The following is a 17,046-nucleotide window of genomic DNA, read 5'->3' as shown; positions in this document are numbered from 1 at the left end:
TCAGTGTGGCCAGGCTCTTTGAACCAGTATGTGAACCAAACTTGATTTACTCGGGGTGATGTGCGGGAGGAGAGAGGAAAGAGAGGTCACTGGGGTGAGGGCCCCTACATTCCTGTCCCTGAGTCCCACCCACGCTCCTCCTTCCCCGGCACTCTACCCCTTTCTTTCCCTAGTCCCACTTCCTATTGCTCCAGGCTCCTCCCCTTTGAATACCTGCCAAATTGCTTTGGTTTCTCTTTCCTTGCAAAGTCCTCCCCAGTGCAGAGAGCTACCTGGCTGGTGTGAGAAGCTGCAGGAACCACCGAGTGGAGGAGAGATGGCCTTTAGCAACTCCCAGCCTCCCTTCGTGAGCCCAGTGAGTTCCCGGGCTTCGGGCACGGGTGGTACTGCCAGCGAGCTGGTGGCCTCGCCAGGGACAGGGACACGGCTCTGGGTCTCTGAGAAAACCACGCACCCAGGGGGCAAGGGGTGGAGGGGGCATCCCGAAGAGAACATAGAAGGACAGAAATGCCAGGTGGGGCAATCCTGACACAATTCCTGCCCCTGGTGGATCTCATCTGTGCCTCTTGGGACCGGAGGGAACGGTAACCACCCGGAATCATGCATTTGAGGAAAGTTAACTGAGCTTCCTCTGGGAGCCTGTCCTGTCCTGGGTGCTGAGGGGAAGAAGGCACAAGTAACAACTAGAAGAGTAGTGGTTTGTTTAAATGAAAGGGAAGCGAACAGGGCTTCTGGGGGAGGCTAGATAGCACCCAGCATGGGGCACTTACTTTGGAGATGAGATAGCCCTCCTGGGCTCAGCCATTTACTAGCTCGTGACCTCAGGCATGCTACTCTTACCTCAGTGGTCACATCTGTAAGATGAGGCACCTCTCAGGATTGGGCTAAGGACTACGTAAGGTGACATATCTAGGGTGTGGCCTCCTGGTCCCAGCTCTGCGGCACCAGCCTCTCCCAGTCTCGGCAAAGCCTTTCCTGAGGGGCTGGGGAGGTGGGCTGACAGAGCCCTCCCGGGGAAGGGGCGTGGTGTTGGCAGGTGGGCAGAGCAGAGTGCTGGGCGGGGATCTGCCAGGGCTGCACGCGGGGGGGCCCACCCCCGCAAGGACCGCGGCTCAACCCGAGGTAGCTGCCGGGGGACTGGAGACCAGGCCCCTCAGGGCCTCCAGGCTCCTCCGCAGCAGAACGTGCTAGGGCTCATTTTCTGATTTTCTGTAAGAGGAAGTCCCTCAGCTCCTTCCAGGCCCTGACATTTTATCATCTTGGGAATTGGTTTTTACACTTTATTTATTTATTTATTTATTTATTTATTTATTTATTTGTGAGAAAGAAAGGGAGAGACAGAGAGGGACAGATAGGGACAAACAGATAAGAAGGGAGAGAGATGAGAGCATCAACTCATATAGTTGTGGCACCTTAGTTGTTCATTGATTGCTTTCTCGTATGTGCCTTGACCAAGGGGCTCCAGCAGAGACAGTGTCCCCTTGCTCAAGCCAGCGACCTTGGGCTCAAGCCAGCAACCATGGAGTCATGTCCATGAACCTACACTCAAACCGGCGACCTCGAGGTTTCAAACCTGGGTCCTCAGCGTCCCAGGATGACACTCCATCCACTGTGCCATTACATGGTCAGGCAGTTTTTACTTTTTAATCATTGATTCAAAAGCCAATTTTTCAAATCAGAAGAAAAATTCTGCATGGGCAACAGAGAGTTAAAACAGGGCCTTGGAGGCCTGACCTGTGGTGGTGCAGTGGATAAAGCGTCGACCTGGAAATGCTGAGGTCGCCGGTTCGAAACCCTGGGTTTGCCTGGTCAAGGCACATATGGGAGTTGATGCTTCCAGCTCCTCCCCCCTTCTCTCTCTCTCTCTCTCTCTTTCTCCTCTCTGTCTCTCCCTCTCCTCTCTAAAAATGAATAAATAAAAAATTAAAAAAAAACAAAAAAAAACAAAACAGGGCCTTGGACCTTAAAAAAGAATGATATCCTGCCTGACCAGGCGGTGGCGCAGTGGATAGAGTGTCAGACTGGAATGCGGAAGGAGCCAGGTTCGAGACCCCGAGGTCGCCAGCTTGAGCTCATCTGGTTTGAGCAAAAAGCTCATCAGCTTGGACCCAAGGTCACTGGCTGGAGCAAGGGGTTATTTGGTCTACTGAAGGTCCCCAGTCAAGGCACATATGAGAAAGCAATCAGTGAACAACTAAGATGTCGCAACAAAAAACTGATGATTGATGCTTCTCATCTCTCTCCGTTCCTGTCTGTCTGTCCCTCTCTCTGACTCTCTCTCTCTGTCCCTGAAAAAAAAGAAAGAAAGAAAGAAAAAAAGAACGATATCCTACCCTTTCCGACAGCATGGATGGACTTGGAGATCACTAAGTTAAATAAGTGAGTCAGAGAAAAACAAATACCATATGAGTTCACTCAGATGTAGAATCTGATAAACTAAATGAATTAACAAGCAAAACAGAGCCAGACTCCTGGATAGAGAGCAGGCGGACAGCTGTGGGGGCTGGGGGAGGAGCTGGGGGGGAGCTGGGGGGGAACTGGGGGGGAGCTGGGAGGAGCTGGGGGGGAGCTGGGGGGGAGCTGGGGGGAGCTGGGGGGGAGTTGGGGGAGGAGCTGGGGGGAGCTGGGGGGGAGCTGGGGGAAGCTGGGGGGAGCTGGGGGAGGAGCTGGGGGGGAGCTGGGGGAGGAACTGGGGGAGGAGCTGGGGGGGAGCTGGGGGGAGCTGGGGGGGGAGCTGGGGGAGGAGCTGGGGGAAGCTGGGGGAGGAGCTGGGGGAAGCTGGGGGGAGCTGGGGGAGGAGCTGGGGGGAACTGGGGGGGAGCTGGGGGGAGCTGGGGGGGGAGCTGGGGGAGGAGCTGGGGGAAGCTGGGGGAGGAGCTGGGGGAGGGGAGGGATGGGGAGAGAGAGGGAAAGAAAAGGAAGACTCACGGACACAGACAACAGTGTGGTGACTGTGTCGGTGGGAGAGGTGGAGGAGGGAATGGGGAATAAACGGTGATGGATGAAGACTTGACTTGGGGGGGTAAACACAGTACCATATGCTGTACAGAGATATGTTAGAGAACTGGGCTTCTACAACCAGTGTAACTATGTTAACCAGTGTCACCCCAATACATTCAATTAAAAATAAACAGGGCCTGGGAATCCAGACAAGAAAGAGGATGGGTGTAGCCCCCACAGGCTCCAGGAGCACCCATCCACCCCCGATGGTCACCCTCTTCCGGGTGACACACTGACTTCCAGCAGTCAGGAGTGATCTTCCTCTTCCACCAAAGTGTGTTGTGCTGACATGCTGAACTCCGCGAGGGCCTGCTGTGGGGGCCTTGCCCCCCATTCCTTGCCCAAGCCCCACTGGCGTCATCTGGCCCTGCTTCCTCAGGGGTCAGGATGGAAGCTGGAACCTCAAGCAGGACGGGGCTTGCTGTCGGGTCCACAGAAGCACTCAGGGAGCCAGGAGCGAGGATGCTCTATACTTCGTTGTGAGAAGTGGCCTGTGTAGCGGTTAAAAGCATGGGTGCTGGGATGCAAACCCACTCTATTACTGACCAGCTGTGTGGCTTTGCGCAAGTTACCAAACCTTTCTGTGCCCCAGTTTCCTCATCTGTAGAGGTGGCACTAATAACGGCCCCAGCTGTTGGGAGGATAACTAGGTAGCAGGGAAACTGGCCAACAGAAGCAGCTCAGAACGCTTGGGGCAGCGGCATCCTCTGGCTGAAAGCCTCGAAATGTTCCCTGCAGTGAGGCCTTCTGCCCGCTGGGGCTGGGTGCCTGCTGGTGACCCTGGGCCTACAGGAGGAGGCTGCCCACCCTCTGGCCTATGGGGCCTGGTTCTGCAGTCTGAACATCCAAATAGAAAGAGGGAGAAAATATTTCAGCCTCCTGACCTGGCTCAGGAGCCTGGAGCAAGTTCTGACCCAGCAGAGGGATTAATCCACCCTAAATTAATTAGTTCATCCTGTTGGAGCCGAGAGGACTCTGTCGCTTTAGATGAGAGAGGTGGTATTTACTTTGGCAGTAGTCTCTACCACTCCCTCTTGTCCCCTACCTGGCCACCTCACTCGTACACATCACCTGCCTGGCTCCTCCAAACATTTCATTTCTGCAGGGAATTGGCTTAAAGAAGAAATTAGAGAAAATGTTAACAAGTTGAAAAATGTAAAAATTGACTAGGAGCTGGAAGCCCTCTCCTAGGTTAACGCGGGTTACCGACCACGTTAGATAAAAGGCATTCTGGAGGTTCACTTTAAAAGTCAAGAAGTAACCAACTTGGGAATTTTGCTCAGAGAGACTAAGAAGGGTGTGTGGTAGACACCTACTATGTGCCAGTCTCTTCCCTAGACTTTTTCTCACTAAATCATCGATCTTACACAAAAGGTAAGATTTATCCCTATTTTACAGATGAGGAAACTGAGGCAAAGAGAGGTTAAATAAGCCTCCCAAGGCCACTCAGGTAATGAGCAGCAGAATTAGGATTCAAACTTGGATTATGCTTGGCTCTAACATGATGCAAGCCTCACCGTCACCATTGCTCCTTAGAGCACCCAGGAAAGTGAGTTTGACAGAATGAGTGCCGATGGGGCCTAGGAGGAGCAGACACGCCACATGAGGGCTTCGGAAGTTGCCCAGGGCCTGGGGGAACGATGGGAGCCCATGGCAGGCGTAGAGGAGGAGGCTACCCTGTGGCTGCAGAGAGCATTCAGGAACAGGTACTACCTAAGGTGGCTGGGAGGACAAAGGTCATGGTCACCACAGTTCTATGGTAGGGTGGGCAGGAGAGGTGAGGTGGATGCCTTCTGCTTGGCCTTCTTGAGTGAGCCCGAGGTTTATCCTTTAGAATACGTTGGTGACCTCGTTGGTCCCTTGGGTTTCTGAGTCTTCAACCAGGGTCCTGGGGCCTTGGATGGAGCTTGGCTTAGAGTCCAGCAGCCCTTCTCACCACCCTGGTTCCTTCCTCTCTCAGGGTCATGTGCATGCTACTTCCTTCTCTTGGAAGCTGTGACCTCTTAAGGGAGGCCAGCTCCCGGTCACATCTTCTCAGAGTCCGGCAGTCTCCTGTCAGTCTCAGAATGTCCATGTGACTACAGATGAGACAGAGCCCGTATGTTCAGTTCACAGCTGCACCCAGCACCCACCACGGTGCCTGGCATACCAGGCCAGACACTAGCAAGTGCCGGAGGGGACAGACACAGGAGGCAGGCCCACTGACGACTGTCTCCTTCTCCCTGCAGATTGTCCCCTTTACTGGGGCCATCCAAGGGGGCCTCCAGGACGGACTTGAGATCACTGTCAATGGGGCTGTTCTTTACTCCAGTGGAAACAGGTACCAGGAACGGTTGTTTCTTCCCAGCCTTGCCCCTTAGCAAACCAGGCACCTGTCAGCTCAGCCTGGTTCACCCGACACTCTCCCAGCTGCCTTTGCCCGGGCTCAGGGACGCTGGGTGGGCAGGGCTCGGCCCCTGCCAACACCACATGGTTCCTCTGCCCTCTGCCAACAGCATCTGGACACTGTTAACAGAGCCTCCCCACAGACCCGGAGATGGCACAGTCAGGCCTGCCCAGCGGCAGACCATCACGGTCTAGGATTGAACTTTGCACACTAAGACCCAGAGTTGTAAAAATAGCACTTCCTTTATTTCCCATAACTGCTGTCACATCAAAGCCCTCCTGTGGCTGATGTGGAAATGTTAAAATTTACCATCAGATGTAATTTGGTCTCTTTCGGTTTCAAGTTCTTTTCTGGAAAATACTAAGTCAATTCAAAATACAAACATGTCAGTACTGTTTTCCACCCAAGAGGGGACTTTGGGGAACAGGGAAGAGCCTGTACATCTGCTCAGAGGGTGGAGAGCCCCCTACTGCTCAGGCGGCCCTGGCCGACCTCTGCTGAGGTCCGAGTGGTGTGGAGGTGTGGGGCACTTGCCGGATTTGGGTGGATCTACGACCATGGCGGTTGCCTGCTGACGCCCACAATGCCCAGGGTGCCTTCTGGACACATGGCTCTCTCTCGGAAGCCTCTCCGCCTCAATCCTAGATGTCTTTTGCCTCCAGTGGCTCTTTTATCACCTATCATGGGGCCCGGGAACCTTCTGGACCCCTTCACAACACTCCCCAGCCCTCTCTACCTCATCTTGGCATCTGGATTCCAGAAGGCTTTTCTCTGCCATCGCCTCCCCTGTCCGGTGGCTATAGCCATGTCCACCCTGGCACCTCTCTGAGAGCCCTGCGTGCTCCCAGGAGATTCCAAGGAAAGTGAGGCACCCTCTAAACTCTGCCATCAGGGGAATCTGGGACCTCAGCTCTGAACCTCCCTGCCCTTCTCTCTCCTTCTCCCTCTGCTCACCCCTCCTCCCACCACCAATCCTACTGTCTACTCCCATCCTACTGTCCCTACCTCTTTGCATGGGAGCTTTTGCACCCTCTTTTCCCTGGGGTAGGGATTTTCAAAGGACCAAAGGAATGGAGCTGGAAGACCACAAGGGGAAACACATTCAGAGATATTTCAGAAACAAGAGTCACATTTAAAGAGGAATATGAACTTAGGTTTTCTGGTTCTAGAGTCAGTGGGAGCTTCCTTTCCTTTTAATGTTCCCAAAGGGAGGGCTGGCTGGGCTTTTGGCCATGCATTTCCCTAGGTCCCTGCTGGCTGAGGGCCCACAGAGTGACCTGGTAGTGAGGACACACCCAGAACTCGCCCTCCTCCACAGAGAAATCAAATGGGCTCCACGGGAATTGAATAGAATGTGTATCAAGGGCCACCTCTTGGCTCGGTACAACGCCTGGCCCTAGGGGGGATGCAGAAGACAGGAAAGCAGGAGGCCTTTCTTGAGTGCTACGCATGAGTTGGGGACACAAGAGTGACTCCAAGAAACAGGCTGCGAATCACATTCATGCTGAGTCTGGGAAGGCGAGAGTAGACAGTGACGCCTTGGTGGAGAACCTCAGATTGAAACTGGTTTTAGGACATGTGTCTGGGGAAAGGCAGGACAAACATTTATTGCACCCCTTTTGTGAGCCTGGCTCCTTGGAAGGTTCTGTTTTAATTCCTCTTTTGAGAGCCGTGGATATACCCAAAGGAAGTTTTGAAAGTGAGAGCTTCCGGGCCTGACCTGTGGTGGTGCAGTGGATAAAGTGTCGACCTGGATACTGAGGTCACGGGTTCAAAACCCTGGGCTTGCCTGGTCAAGGCACATATGGGAGTTGATGCTTCCCTCTGCCTCTCTCTCTCTCTCTCTCTCTCTCCCCCCCCCCCACCTCTCTAAAATTAATAAATAATTAAAAAATTTAAAAAAAGAAAAGGAAGTGAGAGCTTCCTTCCAAGGAGAGGAACAGGAACAAAAATGTACTTGTGGGAGGGACTTCCTGAACACTGCTTCATTAATCATCCCCAAAGGAAGGTAGGGAGTCTTTCCTGGGTGCAGTGACTTGAGGGTAGTGTGGTTCAGGGTCACCTAAAATGACAGACAGTACAGAGCTGGGGTCTGGGTCCAGGCCGGCGGATTTTAGGGGCACCACTCCACATCTCGTGTGTGGGACACACACCAACCTCTGATGAGGAACAGACACGCGTACCGGAATTTCTCCTGCCTGGAGAGCTAGTAGTTATCCTACGCCTCTCCTGTTAGACATGGTCATGGTAGGGGTAGTCCATCAATTTCACATGTCCTTCTAATTTGTTCTCTTCCTTCCCAGTTGAGCAGACGTGGCCTGGCCTCTCACAAGTGCCCACCTGGCATCAGAGGCTCTTGCTTCTAGGCATCGTCCTTGATTTCCACCTTTGATACAAATTTGTCATCAGTTTCCAAGATCTATGCTTCCTGTTGCTGGTGTCAACATTTTTTTTTTTACCCATTTTCCACTTATTTTTAGAAAGTCATACTGGGAAGGGCAAAATGCAATAATTACCACAAAACACTAGATGCCAATTAGGTTAAACGCAAAGAAAAGCAACAAAGAGAGGACGGGTGCAAACCTGCCACACAGGTTGTATGCAAGTTCCAGGAGGCATGCAAGTCAAGGGCATGAGGCCCTCCTGCTCCTGCCACTGGCAATAAACCAGAACACTATCTGATTGCTTCTGTCTAGGTTTGCGGTGAACTTTCAGACTGGCTACAGTAGCGATGACATTGCCTTCCACTTCAACCCTCGGTTTGAAGAGGGTGGGTATGTGGTCTGTAACACGAAGCAGAAAGGATGCTGGGGGTCAGAGGAGAGGAAGAAGCAAATGCCTTTCCAGATGGGAAGTCCCTTTGATCTCCGCTTCCTGGTGCAGAGCTCTGGCTTCCAGGTGAGCCGGAACTCTCCTCCCCACCCTCCCCCCTTCCTCCCTCCCCCATCAGGTGCGGTGAAAAACCCTTAGCAATTACCCAAGCAATGCTATTATACAGAGAACAGGACCTTACACACCGTCACCTGCACCGCCAGGGGCAGAGGCGGATTAAGGTCGGTTGAGGCCCTGGATGAAGAAGAAAATATTGGGACCCTTGTCATTAGAAAAAAGTGTCAAGTTGGGGTTTTGTGGGGCCCTTCAGCAGTTGGGGTCCTGGGCATGTGCCTGGTGCACCTGCCATTAAATTTGCCTCTGGCCAGGGGCACCTGTTGTTTCTATGACTAAGAAGTAAGAACTAGGTAGGTCACCACGTGCTCTCAGGATCCAAGTTCATTCCATTTTTCTGCTGTAGCCATTTGCCCTCTCCAGGTCCTTGGTGATGTTGTTGAAGCCCTTATCCAGGATCTAAGAATGGCTTAGTCTCGCATGGTGTTGCAAATTGCTTTTGCAAGCAGAGCAATGCTGCTGGGTTCAGGGAGATGGATGGCTGTGTCCGCACTTCTTTGTGTGAATGTGGATGGTCCCTTCCCCTCAAAGGTCCACCTGAGGTCCCCTCTCCTCTGCTCCCTACGGAGCATTTTATGCATATTTAAATAATGCCCCAGGTGAGCTAAGACTGGAAAGACAAACCTACTGCAATAAACAAACAACCATAACATCTGAAAGGCCAACAACTAAAGCCAAGTGGTGGTTGGGTTTGGATGCGCTTTGATCGGACTCATGTTCCTGTAACTGGTGCAGCTCTGAAGGCTGGTGCCCCGACCTACTGGGGAGGGATGTGAACACCAGACAGATCTTCATTTCTAGAAGCAGGAGTCCTGGTCAGGTGTGTTTCCCACCCCGGTCTGGGATCCCCTTTTGGAATAGTCACTCATGTTGACAGGTGACGGTGAACGGAAGCCTCTTTATGCAGTACTCACACCGCGTGCCCTTCCACCGCGTGGACACCATCTCTGTCACTGGCGCTGTGACGCTGAAGTTCATCAGCTTCCAGGTCAGATCATCCACCTGGCACCTGTCCCAAGGGCCGGGCGTAGGGCCCGGTTTAGCTATGCCTAGGCTCTGGTGGTTTGGCCCAAAGGTACCCAGGTGACTCTGGGGACATACCTCTAGCTCTGACTCCCCCATCCCGCCCTTCCTGTGTCACCGTGTCTGTGCAGAGTGCTTGCCTCATGCTCCCAGACTCCTGCTACTCCTCTCTGTCACTCTGTGTTGTATTTCCACCCTGGTTAGGAGGCCGTGTGATTCCAGGAAGAACCCAGGCTTAGAAATCAAACAGACTCTAAGCTCAGATCCCAGCTTTGCCATGTCATCAGCTGTGGGATCTTAGACAGTGACTTTGCCTCTCCTAGCCTCAGTTTTCTCATTTGTGGGAGGGACACAGTCACTGCCTCCCCATGGGTTACTGTGGGAGCTCAATGAGGCAATACATGTCAGAGGCCCACACAAAGGCGCACATGGGCCCACACCTGGATCTATTTGACCTGCTCTGTGTTTAAACATTTTTTAATGTGTTGGCGACACCTTAAAGGTCAGGAGAAGTTTTGTGTTCTGGAGACGGATGGTGGCAATGGCTGCACATCAATGTGAACGTACTTAATGCCACCGACCTGGACCCTTAACCGTGGTGAAGGTGGGACATTTTATCACAAAAATTTTAAAGGCCGGGTGATATCACATGGAAATCTGAATTTCTGGCTTTTGGTAAAAACTGGGAAGACGAGGACATGCAAGGCCCCAGGCAGCTGGACTGGAGCTGTCGTTACTAGTTTCCGTGTTTGACTACACTCCCTGAGATGAGAAAAGCACACAGTAGGCCCTCAACAAACACGAGCTCCTCTCTCTTTGGTCCTCACCTCTCTTGCTCTCTCCCTACCCACTCTCTCCTCGCCTGCCTGGCTTTCCCCCTCTTGCCATGGCCCCTGCCTTTCCACCCTTTCGTGGCTCCATGAAAGCTACTCTCTGCCCCATGGCACCTTTTGTTTCAACAGAACACACGTGCAGTTCCTTTCCAGCATGCCTTCTCCATGAAGCAGACTGCCTGTTTCCCACCCAGGGGGCGCAAACCAAAAGTGAGTCAAACGTGGAGAAGCTGGGAGGCTCAGCAGTCAGCGGGAAGGACAGAGGGCCTACAGGCCACATCATGCCCACCCAAGGTGCCCTATCTCCATTCACCAGCCACCCAGAGAGCCAGGACCTGGGAGTCATCCTTGGGTCGTCCTTCCCTTCCTTAATATCTCTCCAGCACACCAATGCCTCCCCTTCCCTAAGCCACTGCCTTGGTCCAGGCCGCCTGATCCCTCAGCCCGCTCACACCCACCCACTGTCACAGTGAACTTCCTATAAGCAAATCCGATCTTATCGTCTCCTTGATTAAAAATCCTGAAGGCCCCAAGCCCTCTAAGTAAAGGTCAAAGTCCCAGCAGGATGTGCAGGATCCACCCCAGCCTTGCCCAGCCCACCTTCAGGCACGGCACCTCGCCCACGACACTCACACAGCCTCCACTGCTCCCCCAGGCTCCCTCTGGCCACCACGCTTTTGCATCTGCTGTCCTGGTACTGAAAGTACCCTTTGCCACCTCACCCGCAGCCAACCCCTAACTGCCTGCCAACGCTCTGCTTAAATGGCACTCCTCAGGGCCATCTTCCCAGCCTGACAGCTGGCTGGATGCCCCACGCCCTCCCCATCCCCATGGGCTTTTTTACAACTCTGTACTCTGCCAGCCACCATGTGCTGTTGTAACTGTATTCACATGTCTGTCCCCCTCACTCCACCCCCTGCTTCCCTGCACCCGTGAGCTCAGAGTTGTGACTTGTCCCTTTGTGCATTCCCAGCACTTTGCACAGTGCCTGGACTGCAGTGGGGACTCGATAAATGAGTGAGAATTGTGGTTTGCACAGCCAGTAGGAGGGGAGACCAGCCAGGGCAAGAACAGTCTGCTGGGTGGGGAGAGGGTCTAGGGAAGGAAAAGAAGCAGGGTCTGGCCCTTCCTTTGGCCACTTGAGCAATGGATGCTGAGGGCAAGAGGTGTCTCTCTCCCCAGCCTCCCTGGGGCCCATCATGCTGCAGGTAGGGCACCTGCCGCCTGCCACACTGATTTCAGGACTGGCGGAGCTCCTGGAAGCCTTGGCCAGGCAGCCTGACTCTGGCCCTGGCCTGGGGAAGACAGGGTAGCTGGATACCAGACGCGCCTGGGTACCATTTTGCATTTTATTGCTTGCAACGTGGTCAGGCTTGGGCAAGTTGCTTAAGCTTTCTGAGCCTGGTTGTGTCACTTAACAAAACAGAAACTAAGGATGCCTCCCTCACAAAGCACCGAAGCCAGAGCTTGGCACCCAATAAGCCTCAGTAAAGGCGAGTTTCCCCTTCCGGGTGAAATAGGACACTGGAAGTCATGGTTTTGTCTCTGGGAGCGAAGGTGAGCTATCAGTTCTATATCAGACACATCCTTCTCTCTCTCTCTGGAGGAGCCAACGGGATGCTCCTTGTCCTCCACCCCTGACCACCCGCCCCCACTCTGTTCCATAACCATAGCGTACCTGGAACGGGGGGGTAAGGGTCCGGGCCCCACAGGCTCAGGATGCCTCGCTTGGGAGCAGGAAGGAGGAAGCAAGCTTGAGTCTGGGGAAACGTTTCTTACCACAGTTTCTGCCATCGTCAATGTTAACCACCATTTTTATTTTCTCGTCCCCTTCAGCCTTCAGGTGTTCGGGCAGCCAACCAAGCTCCCATTGTAAGTCTCTTGCTCTCTCTCTTCTAAACCTCTTCATTTTGGTTCTTCCTGTGGGTTAAAAGGAGGAGGTAGGGCCAGGCGTTGGGTCTCTGCCATGGGAGGTGGAGCGGGGGCCGAGGGGTAGCTGAGGCCAGACCCCTTGCCCATCCGCCTGACTGCGGTGGTGGTGGTGGGGCGGTTTGGGGGGCCGGGGTGGCTGGCTGGCTTGATGATTTGGGAAACAGCCTGAACTGCCCAAGCCCCTGCCATCTGTGGACAGCCACAGGAAACCAACACTCCACATCTCCTCCTTCTTCCGGCAAAGTGAAGCTGTCTATGCTAGAGAAATTCCCGCGAGGAGGAGGATGGGCCAACAGGTCACAAATGAAGCCATATTTCTTCTCCAGGAGAAGCTTTTGCCCCTACCTCATCCCCTTAAGAGGAGAAACACCTCTCTCCTGTAATTTTGGGCATCTGGTCAGGCGATTGAGCTGTTGGCTTGCTGGGAGCCCACTTAAGGAGGGTGCATGCTAAACAGTGCCCTCTGGTGGTAGATGGTGATCTTCACACTGGTGAGAGATGGTTAAAACCCGATTTCTTTCTTCCAGACTCAAACAGTCATCCACACAGTGCACAGCCCTGGACAAATGTTCCCTGTAAGTCCGAAAGCTATGGTCAGCTCACAGCCCCTCACCCCTTCAGCAAAGATGGAATTCTCTAGTCTCAGAGAAGGGAGGAGAGCAGTTTAGCAAGGAAGATGGGTACATTTGGAGCTGGAACTTCTGCTCAGAAGACGTGCAAGTCAAACTCCCCTTGAGACACCAGAGATTCCAGATCAGGCTGGCTTTACCCAGAGGCCCAAGAGGCAGGAGCCTGAGGACCAGCCAGAAATCTGGTCCTGTTACTGAGAGGAGAGGGCAGTGTCCCCAGCATCTGAATCTGAGGCCCTGCATCCTCCTGTCCCCGGATGTCACTGCTGGTCACAGACTTAAGCTACTGCTTCTCTCCCTCCTGCTGGTACAAGTCAGATGGGAGCCCTGGAGTGAGGGGAGCGGGCTGTGGAAGGGTTGAGGGCAGGTGACCATGAGACTATGGCAGGAAGTTCCAGCAAGGCTGAGAGGAGAGGGAGGGGGAATGGAAGAGTCCAGGGGCTGAAGCCTCCCATTGGAGCATCCCCTGGAGAGTGTGTGTGTGTGTGGGGGGCCTGGCTGTGGGTGTGGGCGCGGGCACAATTCCACACTGAGTTTCCCGGTTTCTTCTCAACAGAACCCCACAATCCCACCTATGGCGTACCCCAACCCCACCTATGTAAGTGATTTCTCAGGGGGGGCGGAGGTTTTGTCCGTGGGGCAGCAGGGAAGGTGAAGGGCAGCTTACCTAATTAAAAGCAGTCCTTTGGTAAGCTGCAGTTCTTCAACCATCCAAGTAAATTAGAAGACTGTTGAAAGGAGCCGTCACCTTTAAAACTGTCCCTTCATCATGAGCATATTACATGGCCCTCCCTTCTCAGCCCAGGTAGCCTTTTGTGTCCAGCCAAAGTTCTTTTCATGGCAGTGGAAGCCCATTAATCTGAGGAGCACTGGAAAGTTTTCTTTCGACATGTGCTAACCAAGTAAAGAGATCATGATCCTTTCTTGAAAATATACGACTTATGGGTACAGTTAGTCAAACTCGGGTGACAGTTCAACTTCATGGAAATTGGCAGGAAGTACCCCCTACAGGGGTCGCTGCTCTGGCTGCCCCTGGCTGACCGACCCCTCTCTTCCCGACAGCCAATGCCCTTCTTCACCAGCATCCCTGGCGGGCTGTACCCCTCCAAGAGCATCATCGTGTCGGGCACCATCCTGCCCAGCGCTCAGAGGTAAGCCTGGGCTCTTGGGGAGGAGGAGAGATACGCCAAGGTCATTGTGGCCCCGCCCCTGGCTCTGGGCAGGCTGGGGAGGGGCAGGGGCCCAGAGCTCAGGGGCCAGAGGGGGTCCACATGAGCTGCCTACCCCCAGGTTCCACATCAACCTGCGCTCTGGGAGTGACATCGCTTTCCACCTGAACCCCCGTTTCGATGAGAATGCTGTGGTCCGCAACACGCAGGTCAGCGGCTCTTGGGGGCCTGAGGAGCGCAGCCTGACCCAGAAAATGCCCTTCTTCCAAGGCCAGAGCTTCTTGGTAAGCAGTCGCAGTCTGGGGCTCCAGGGAGCTCCGGAGGGGCAGATGAGCAGGTGGTGGGGGTGTCTGGGGGCCTCGAACAAGATGGGAGCTGAGGCCTCTGAGGTGAGGGCTGGGCCCAGTAGAAGAGGATGTGTTCAACAAATTGTCATTGTTATGGTTTGACTATTACTGTCAACACATAAAAGAGGTGCAGTATCTGCTATTTACAGATTGGAAAAAATCTCTCAAACGCAGGTTCCTTGTCTGAGGTCACACAGCCAATAATTGCCAGATCAAAGATAAGAATGAGGTGCATTCATCTATTCACTCACTCATTCATTCATTCATTCAACAATCATTTATCAGCTCTATTATCAAGGTCCACTTTGTGCAGGAAGTAGCCCAGGTGCTGGGGGGACAGCCATGAAGTGGACAGACGGGGTCCTGCCCCTGAAGTTTACAGTTTAGGCAGAGGAGGATCAGTGTAGATCACAGCAGGTGCTATTCCAAAAGCACAAGTGAATAATGGGTAGAGTGAGGCCCAGGTAGGGGCCACACGCCTCAGATGGGGACAGCTCTCAGAGGCCACAGTGCAGTGGAGACCTCAACAATAGAAGGAGTTGCCCCACAAAGATCTGAGGGGGTGCATTCCCAGCAGACATAGGAGAAAGCAGCTGTTATTGCAAAGTGAGAGTCATGGGCGTGGCCTATCCAGGAACTGGGAGGGGCTGAGGCTGGAGGCCCAGAGCACAGAGCAGGGGTTCTCAACCCTGATTACAGATTCAAATTACCTGGAGAGCTTAAAAAAAGAAAAAGCAATGCCTGGCCACACCCCAACCAATGAGGGAGTGAGCCTGGGCATCCATCTTTTTAAATAGGCCAGGATTGAAAATGGCTAATGAGAGAGAGAGCAATGCTCTGGCTCAATCAATACTCTGATTTCTAGAGAGCTGTGTGACTTTGAGCAAGTGACTTAGCAGCTCTGGGTCTCAAATGCCTTATCTAATAAATTGGGCTAATAACAGTATTGATCTCACAGCGATGGAAGAATGAAAGGCTTAGGACGGTGCCTGGTGCACAGTAAGTGTGCAGCCAGTGTTGTGAAGGGGATGATGACATCTTCAAAGATGTGCTCTGACTGCCTTGTGGAGAATATTCGGGTGAAAAAGACAAGTTAGGAGGTAGCCGTTGCAGAAGGGCAGGTGCGGAGCACCCCTGTGTGCCGGGCACTAGGGACACGGGTGGCACAAGCCAGAGCTCCTGCCCCTAGGGGCATAGGGTCCAGTTGGAGAGTGAGGATGGGGGCGGGGGACATGACCTAAGGGAACACCTGACTTGACCAGTAGGGAGTCAGGAGGTGGGGAAAGGCAGGGAAGGCCAGCCAGAGCGGGGGGACGCCTGGAGAGAGAATAGCAGTTATCCACACGGGCAAGATGTGCGGAGCGGGAAGCCGGGGAAGGGCATTCTCCGCCAGGGGAACAGAATATGTAAAAGGACGGGAAGGAGAACACGCAGCATGTTTATGAAGAGCGAATCCTTCCAGGTGACTCGAATGCAGGTGTGGGGTGTGCTTAATGTTTGAAGAAGGCAGGAAGGAGGGAGACACCAGCCTGCATTTAGGTTTGAGGACTTTCCAAGTGGGGTGCAAATGTCACGACCTGTCTCTTCAGGTGTGGATCATGTGTGAAGGTCACTGCCTCAAGGTGGCCGTGAACGGTCAGCACTTGCTTGACTACTGCCACCGACTGAGGAACCTACCTGCCATCAACAGCCTGGAAGTGGCAGGCGACGTCCAGCTGACCCAAGTGCACACATAGCTGGGATCGCTGGCCCTGGGGACACGGGCTGGAGCACAGTGCTGCCTGGATCTGCCCCTCCACCTTCCCAAGCTCCCAGCCCGGGCCGCCCTCTCATCTCCCTCTCAACCCCAATCCTACCCTCTACTCAAGTCCACCTCAGGCTCGAGTCACCAGATGGCCACTCACATGGGAGGTGATCTCTTCAGCTCTTCCTCTTTCTCCAACCTTTGATCTTTCCTTTCACCCGGTACCAACCCTCCCCCCACTCCAGGAACATGACCCTGACTGACACCTGCTAATCTCCACCAAGTACAGGATCTTTTTCAGCTGGAGGTTACCCCTGTCCCATTGCCCTTCAAATAAAGAGAGAAAGAAAAATCCATGTTGGCACAAATGCACAGGACGATCGTGGTTTATTAAATGTGTTTGGAGATGTATTGGTTTCTGGAATTGGGGAGGTCCTGGCCAAGGAGAGCACAGGCTAACTTTGATGCAAGGGATCCTGATCCATTTTTGCTCTCCCCCCAAATCCTACACAGGTGTGGGAGAAGCAGCCAGAAGTGGGATCTTTGGATAGGAATCTCTGGCAGGAAGCTTAGCAACAGAGGTGAACCCAGGAAACAGCCCCACGCTTTTTTTTTTTTTAAAGATTTTATTTATTCATTATAGAGAGGGTAGAGAGAGAGAGAGAGAGAGAGAGAGAGAGAGAGAGAAGGGGGGAGGAGTAGAAAGCATCAACTCCCATATGTGCCCTGACCAAGCAAGCCCAGGATTTTGAACCGGCAACCTCAGTGTTTCCAGGTTGACACTTTATCCACTGCGCCACCACAGGTCAGGTAGCCCCACGCTTTTGAGATAGGCCAGAGGCTGGGACAGAGCCTGTGAGGGCTGTGGGCTCATCAGAACCCTGGATCCCAGTGGGAGGAGGTAGCAGGTAGGGTCAGGAGAAGCTGACTCACAAGAGAGGCTTGTGTTGCTCCACTGGGAGTCCTCAGGTGTCGGAGGTTAGGGTGTGGGAGGGAAAGTGGCTCAGTGTGAGGTCCTGCGAGCCGCCAGGTCAGTG

The 17,046-nt window shown here is 53.5% G+C and overlaps 1 protein-coding gene across 2 annotated transcripts; it reads left to right on the top strand.

Annotated features, from left to right (window-relative positions):
• Positions 1–249: 249 nt before the first annotated feature.
• On the top strand, positions 250–16,381 carry LGALS9 (galectin 9). Of its 2 annotated transcripts, XM_066263268.1 has the most exons (11): positions 250–355; positions 5,229–5,320; positions 8,083–8,284; positions 9,210–9,320; positions 10,318–10,398; positions 12,025–12,060; positions 12,648–12,695; positions 13,306–13,347; positions 13,812–13,900; positions 14,040–14,202; positions 15,855–16,381. In XM_066263268.1, the coding sequence occupies exons 1-11, from the start codon at positions 317–319 to the stop codon at positions 15,999–16,001; spliced, it is 1,050 nt and encodes a 349-aa protein (XP_066119365.1). In that variant the 5' UTR covers positions 250–316; the 3' UTR covers positions 16,002–16,381. The 2 variants fall into 2 exon arrangements, with proteins under 2 accessions (XP_066119365.1, XP_066119366.1); XM_066263269.1 differs by lacking the exon at positions 10,318–10,398.
• Positions 16,382–17,046: the final 665 nt, after the last annotated feature.

This window comes from Saccopteryx bilineata, chromosome 2 (genome assembly GCF_036850765.1).
Source record: "Saccopteryx bilineata isolate mSacBil1 chromosome 2, mSacBil1_pri_phased_curated, whole genome shotgun sequence".
Lineage (NCBI taxonomy): Eukaryota > Metazoa > Chordata > Mammalia > Chiroptera > Emballonuridae > Saccopteryx > Saccopteryx bilineata.
Note: the sequence above shows the minus strand (reverse complement) of the source record. Positions and strands in the feature narration are given on the sequence as shown.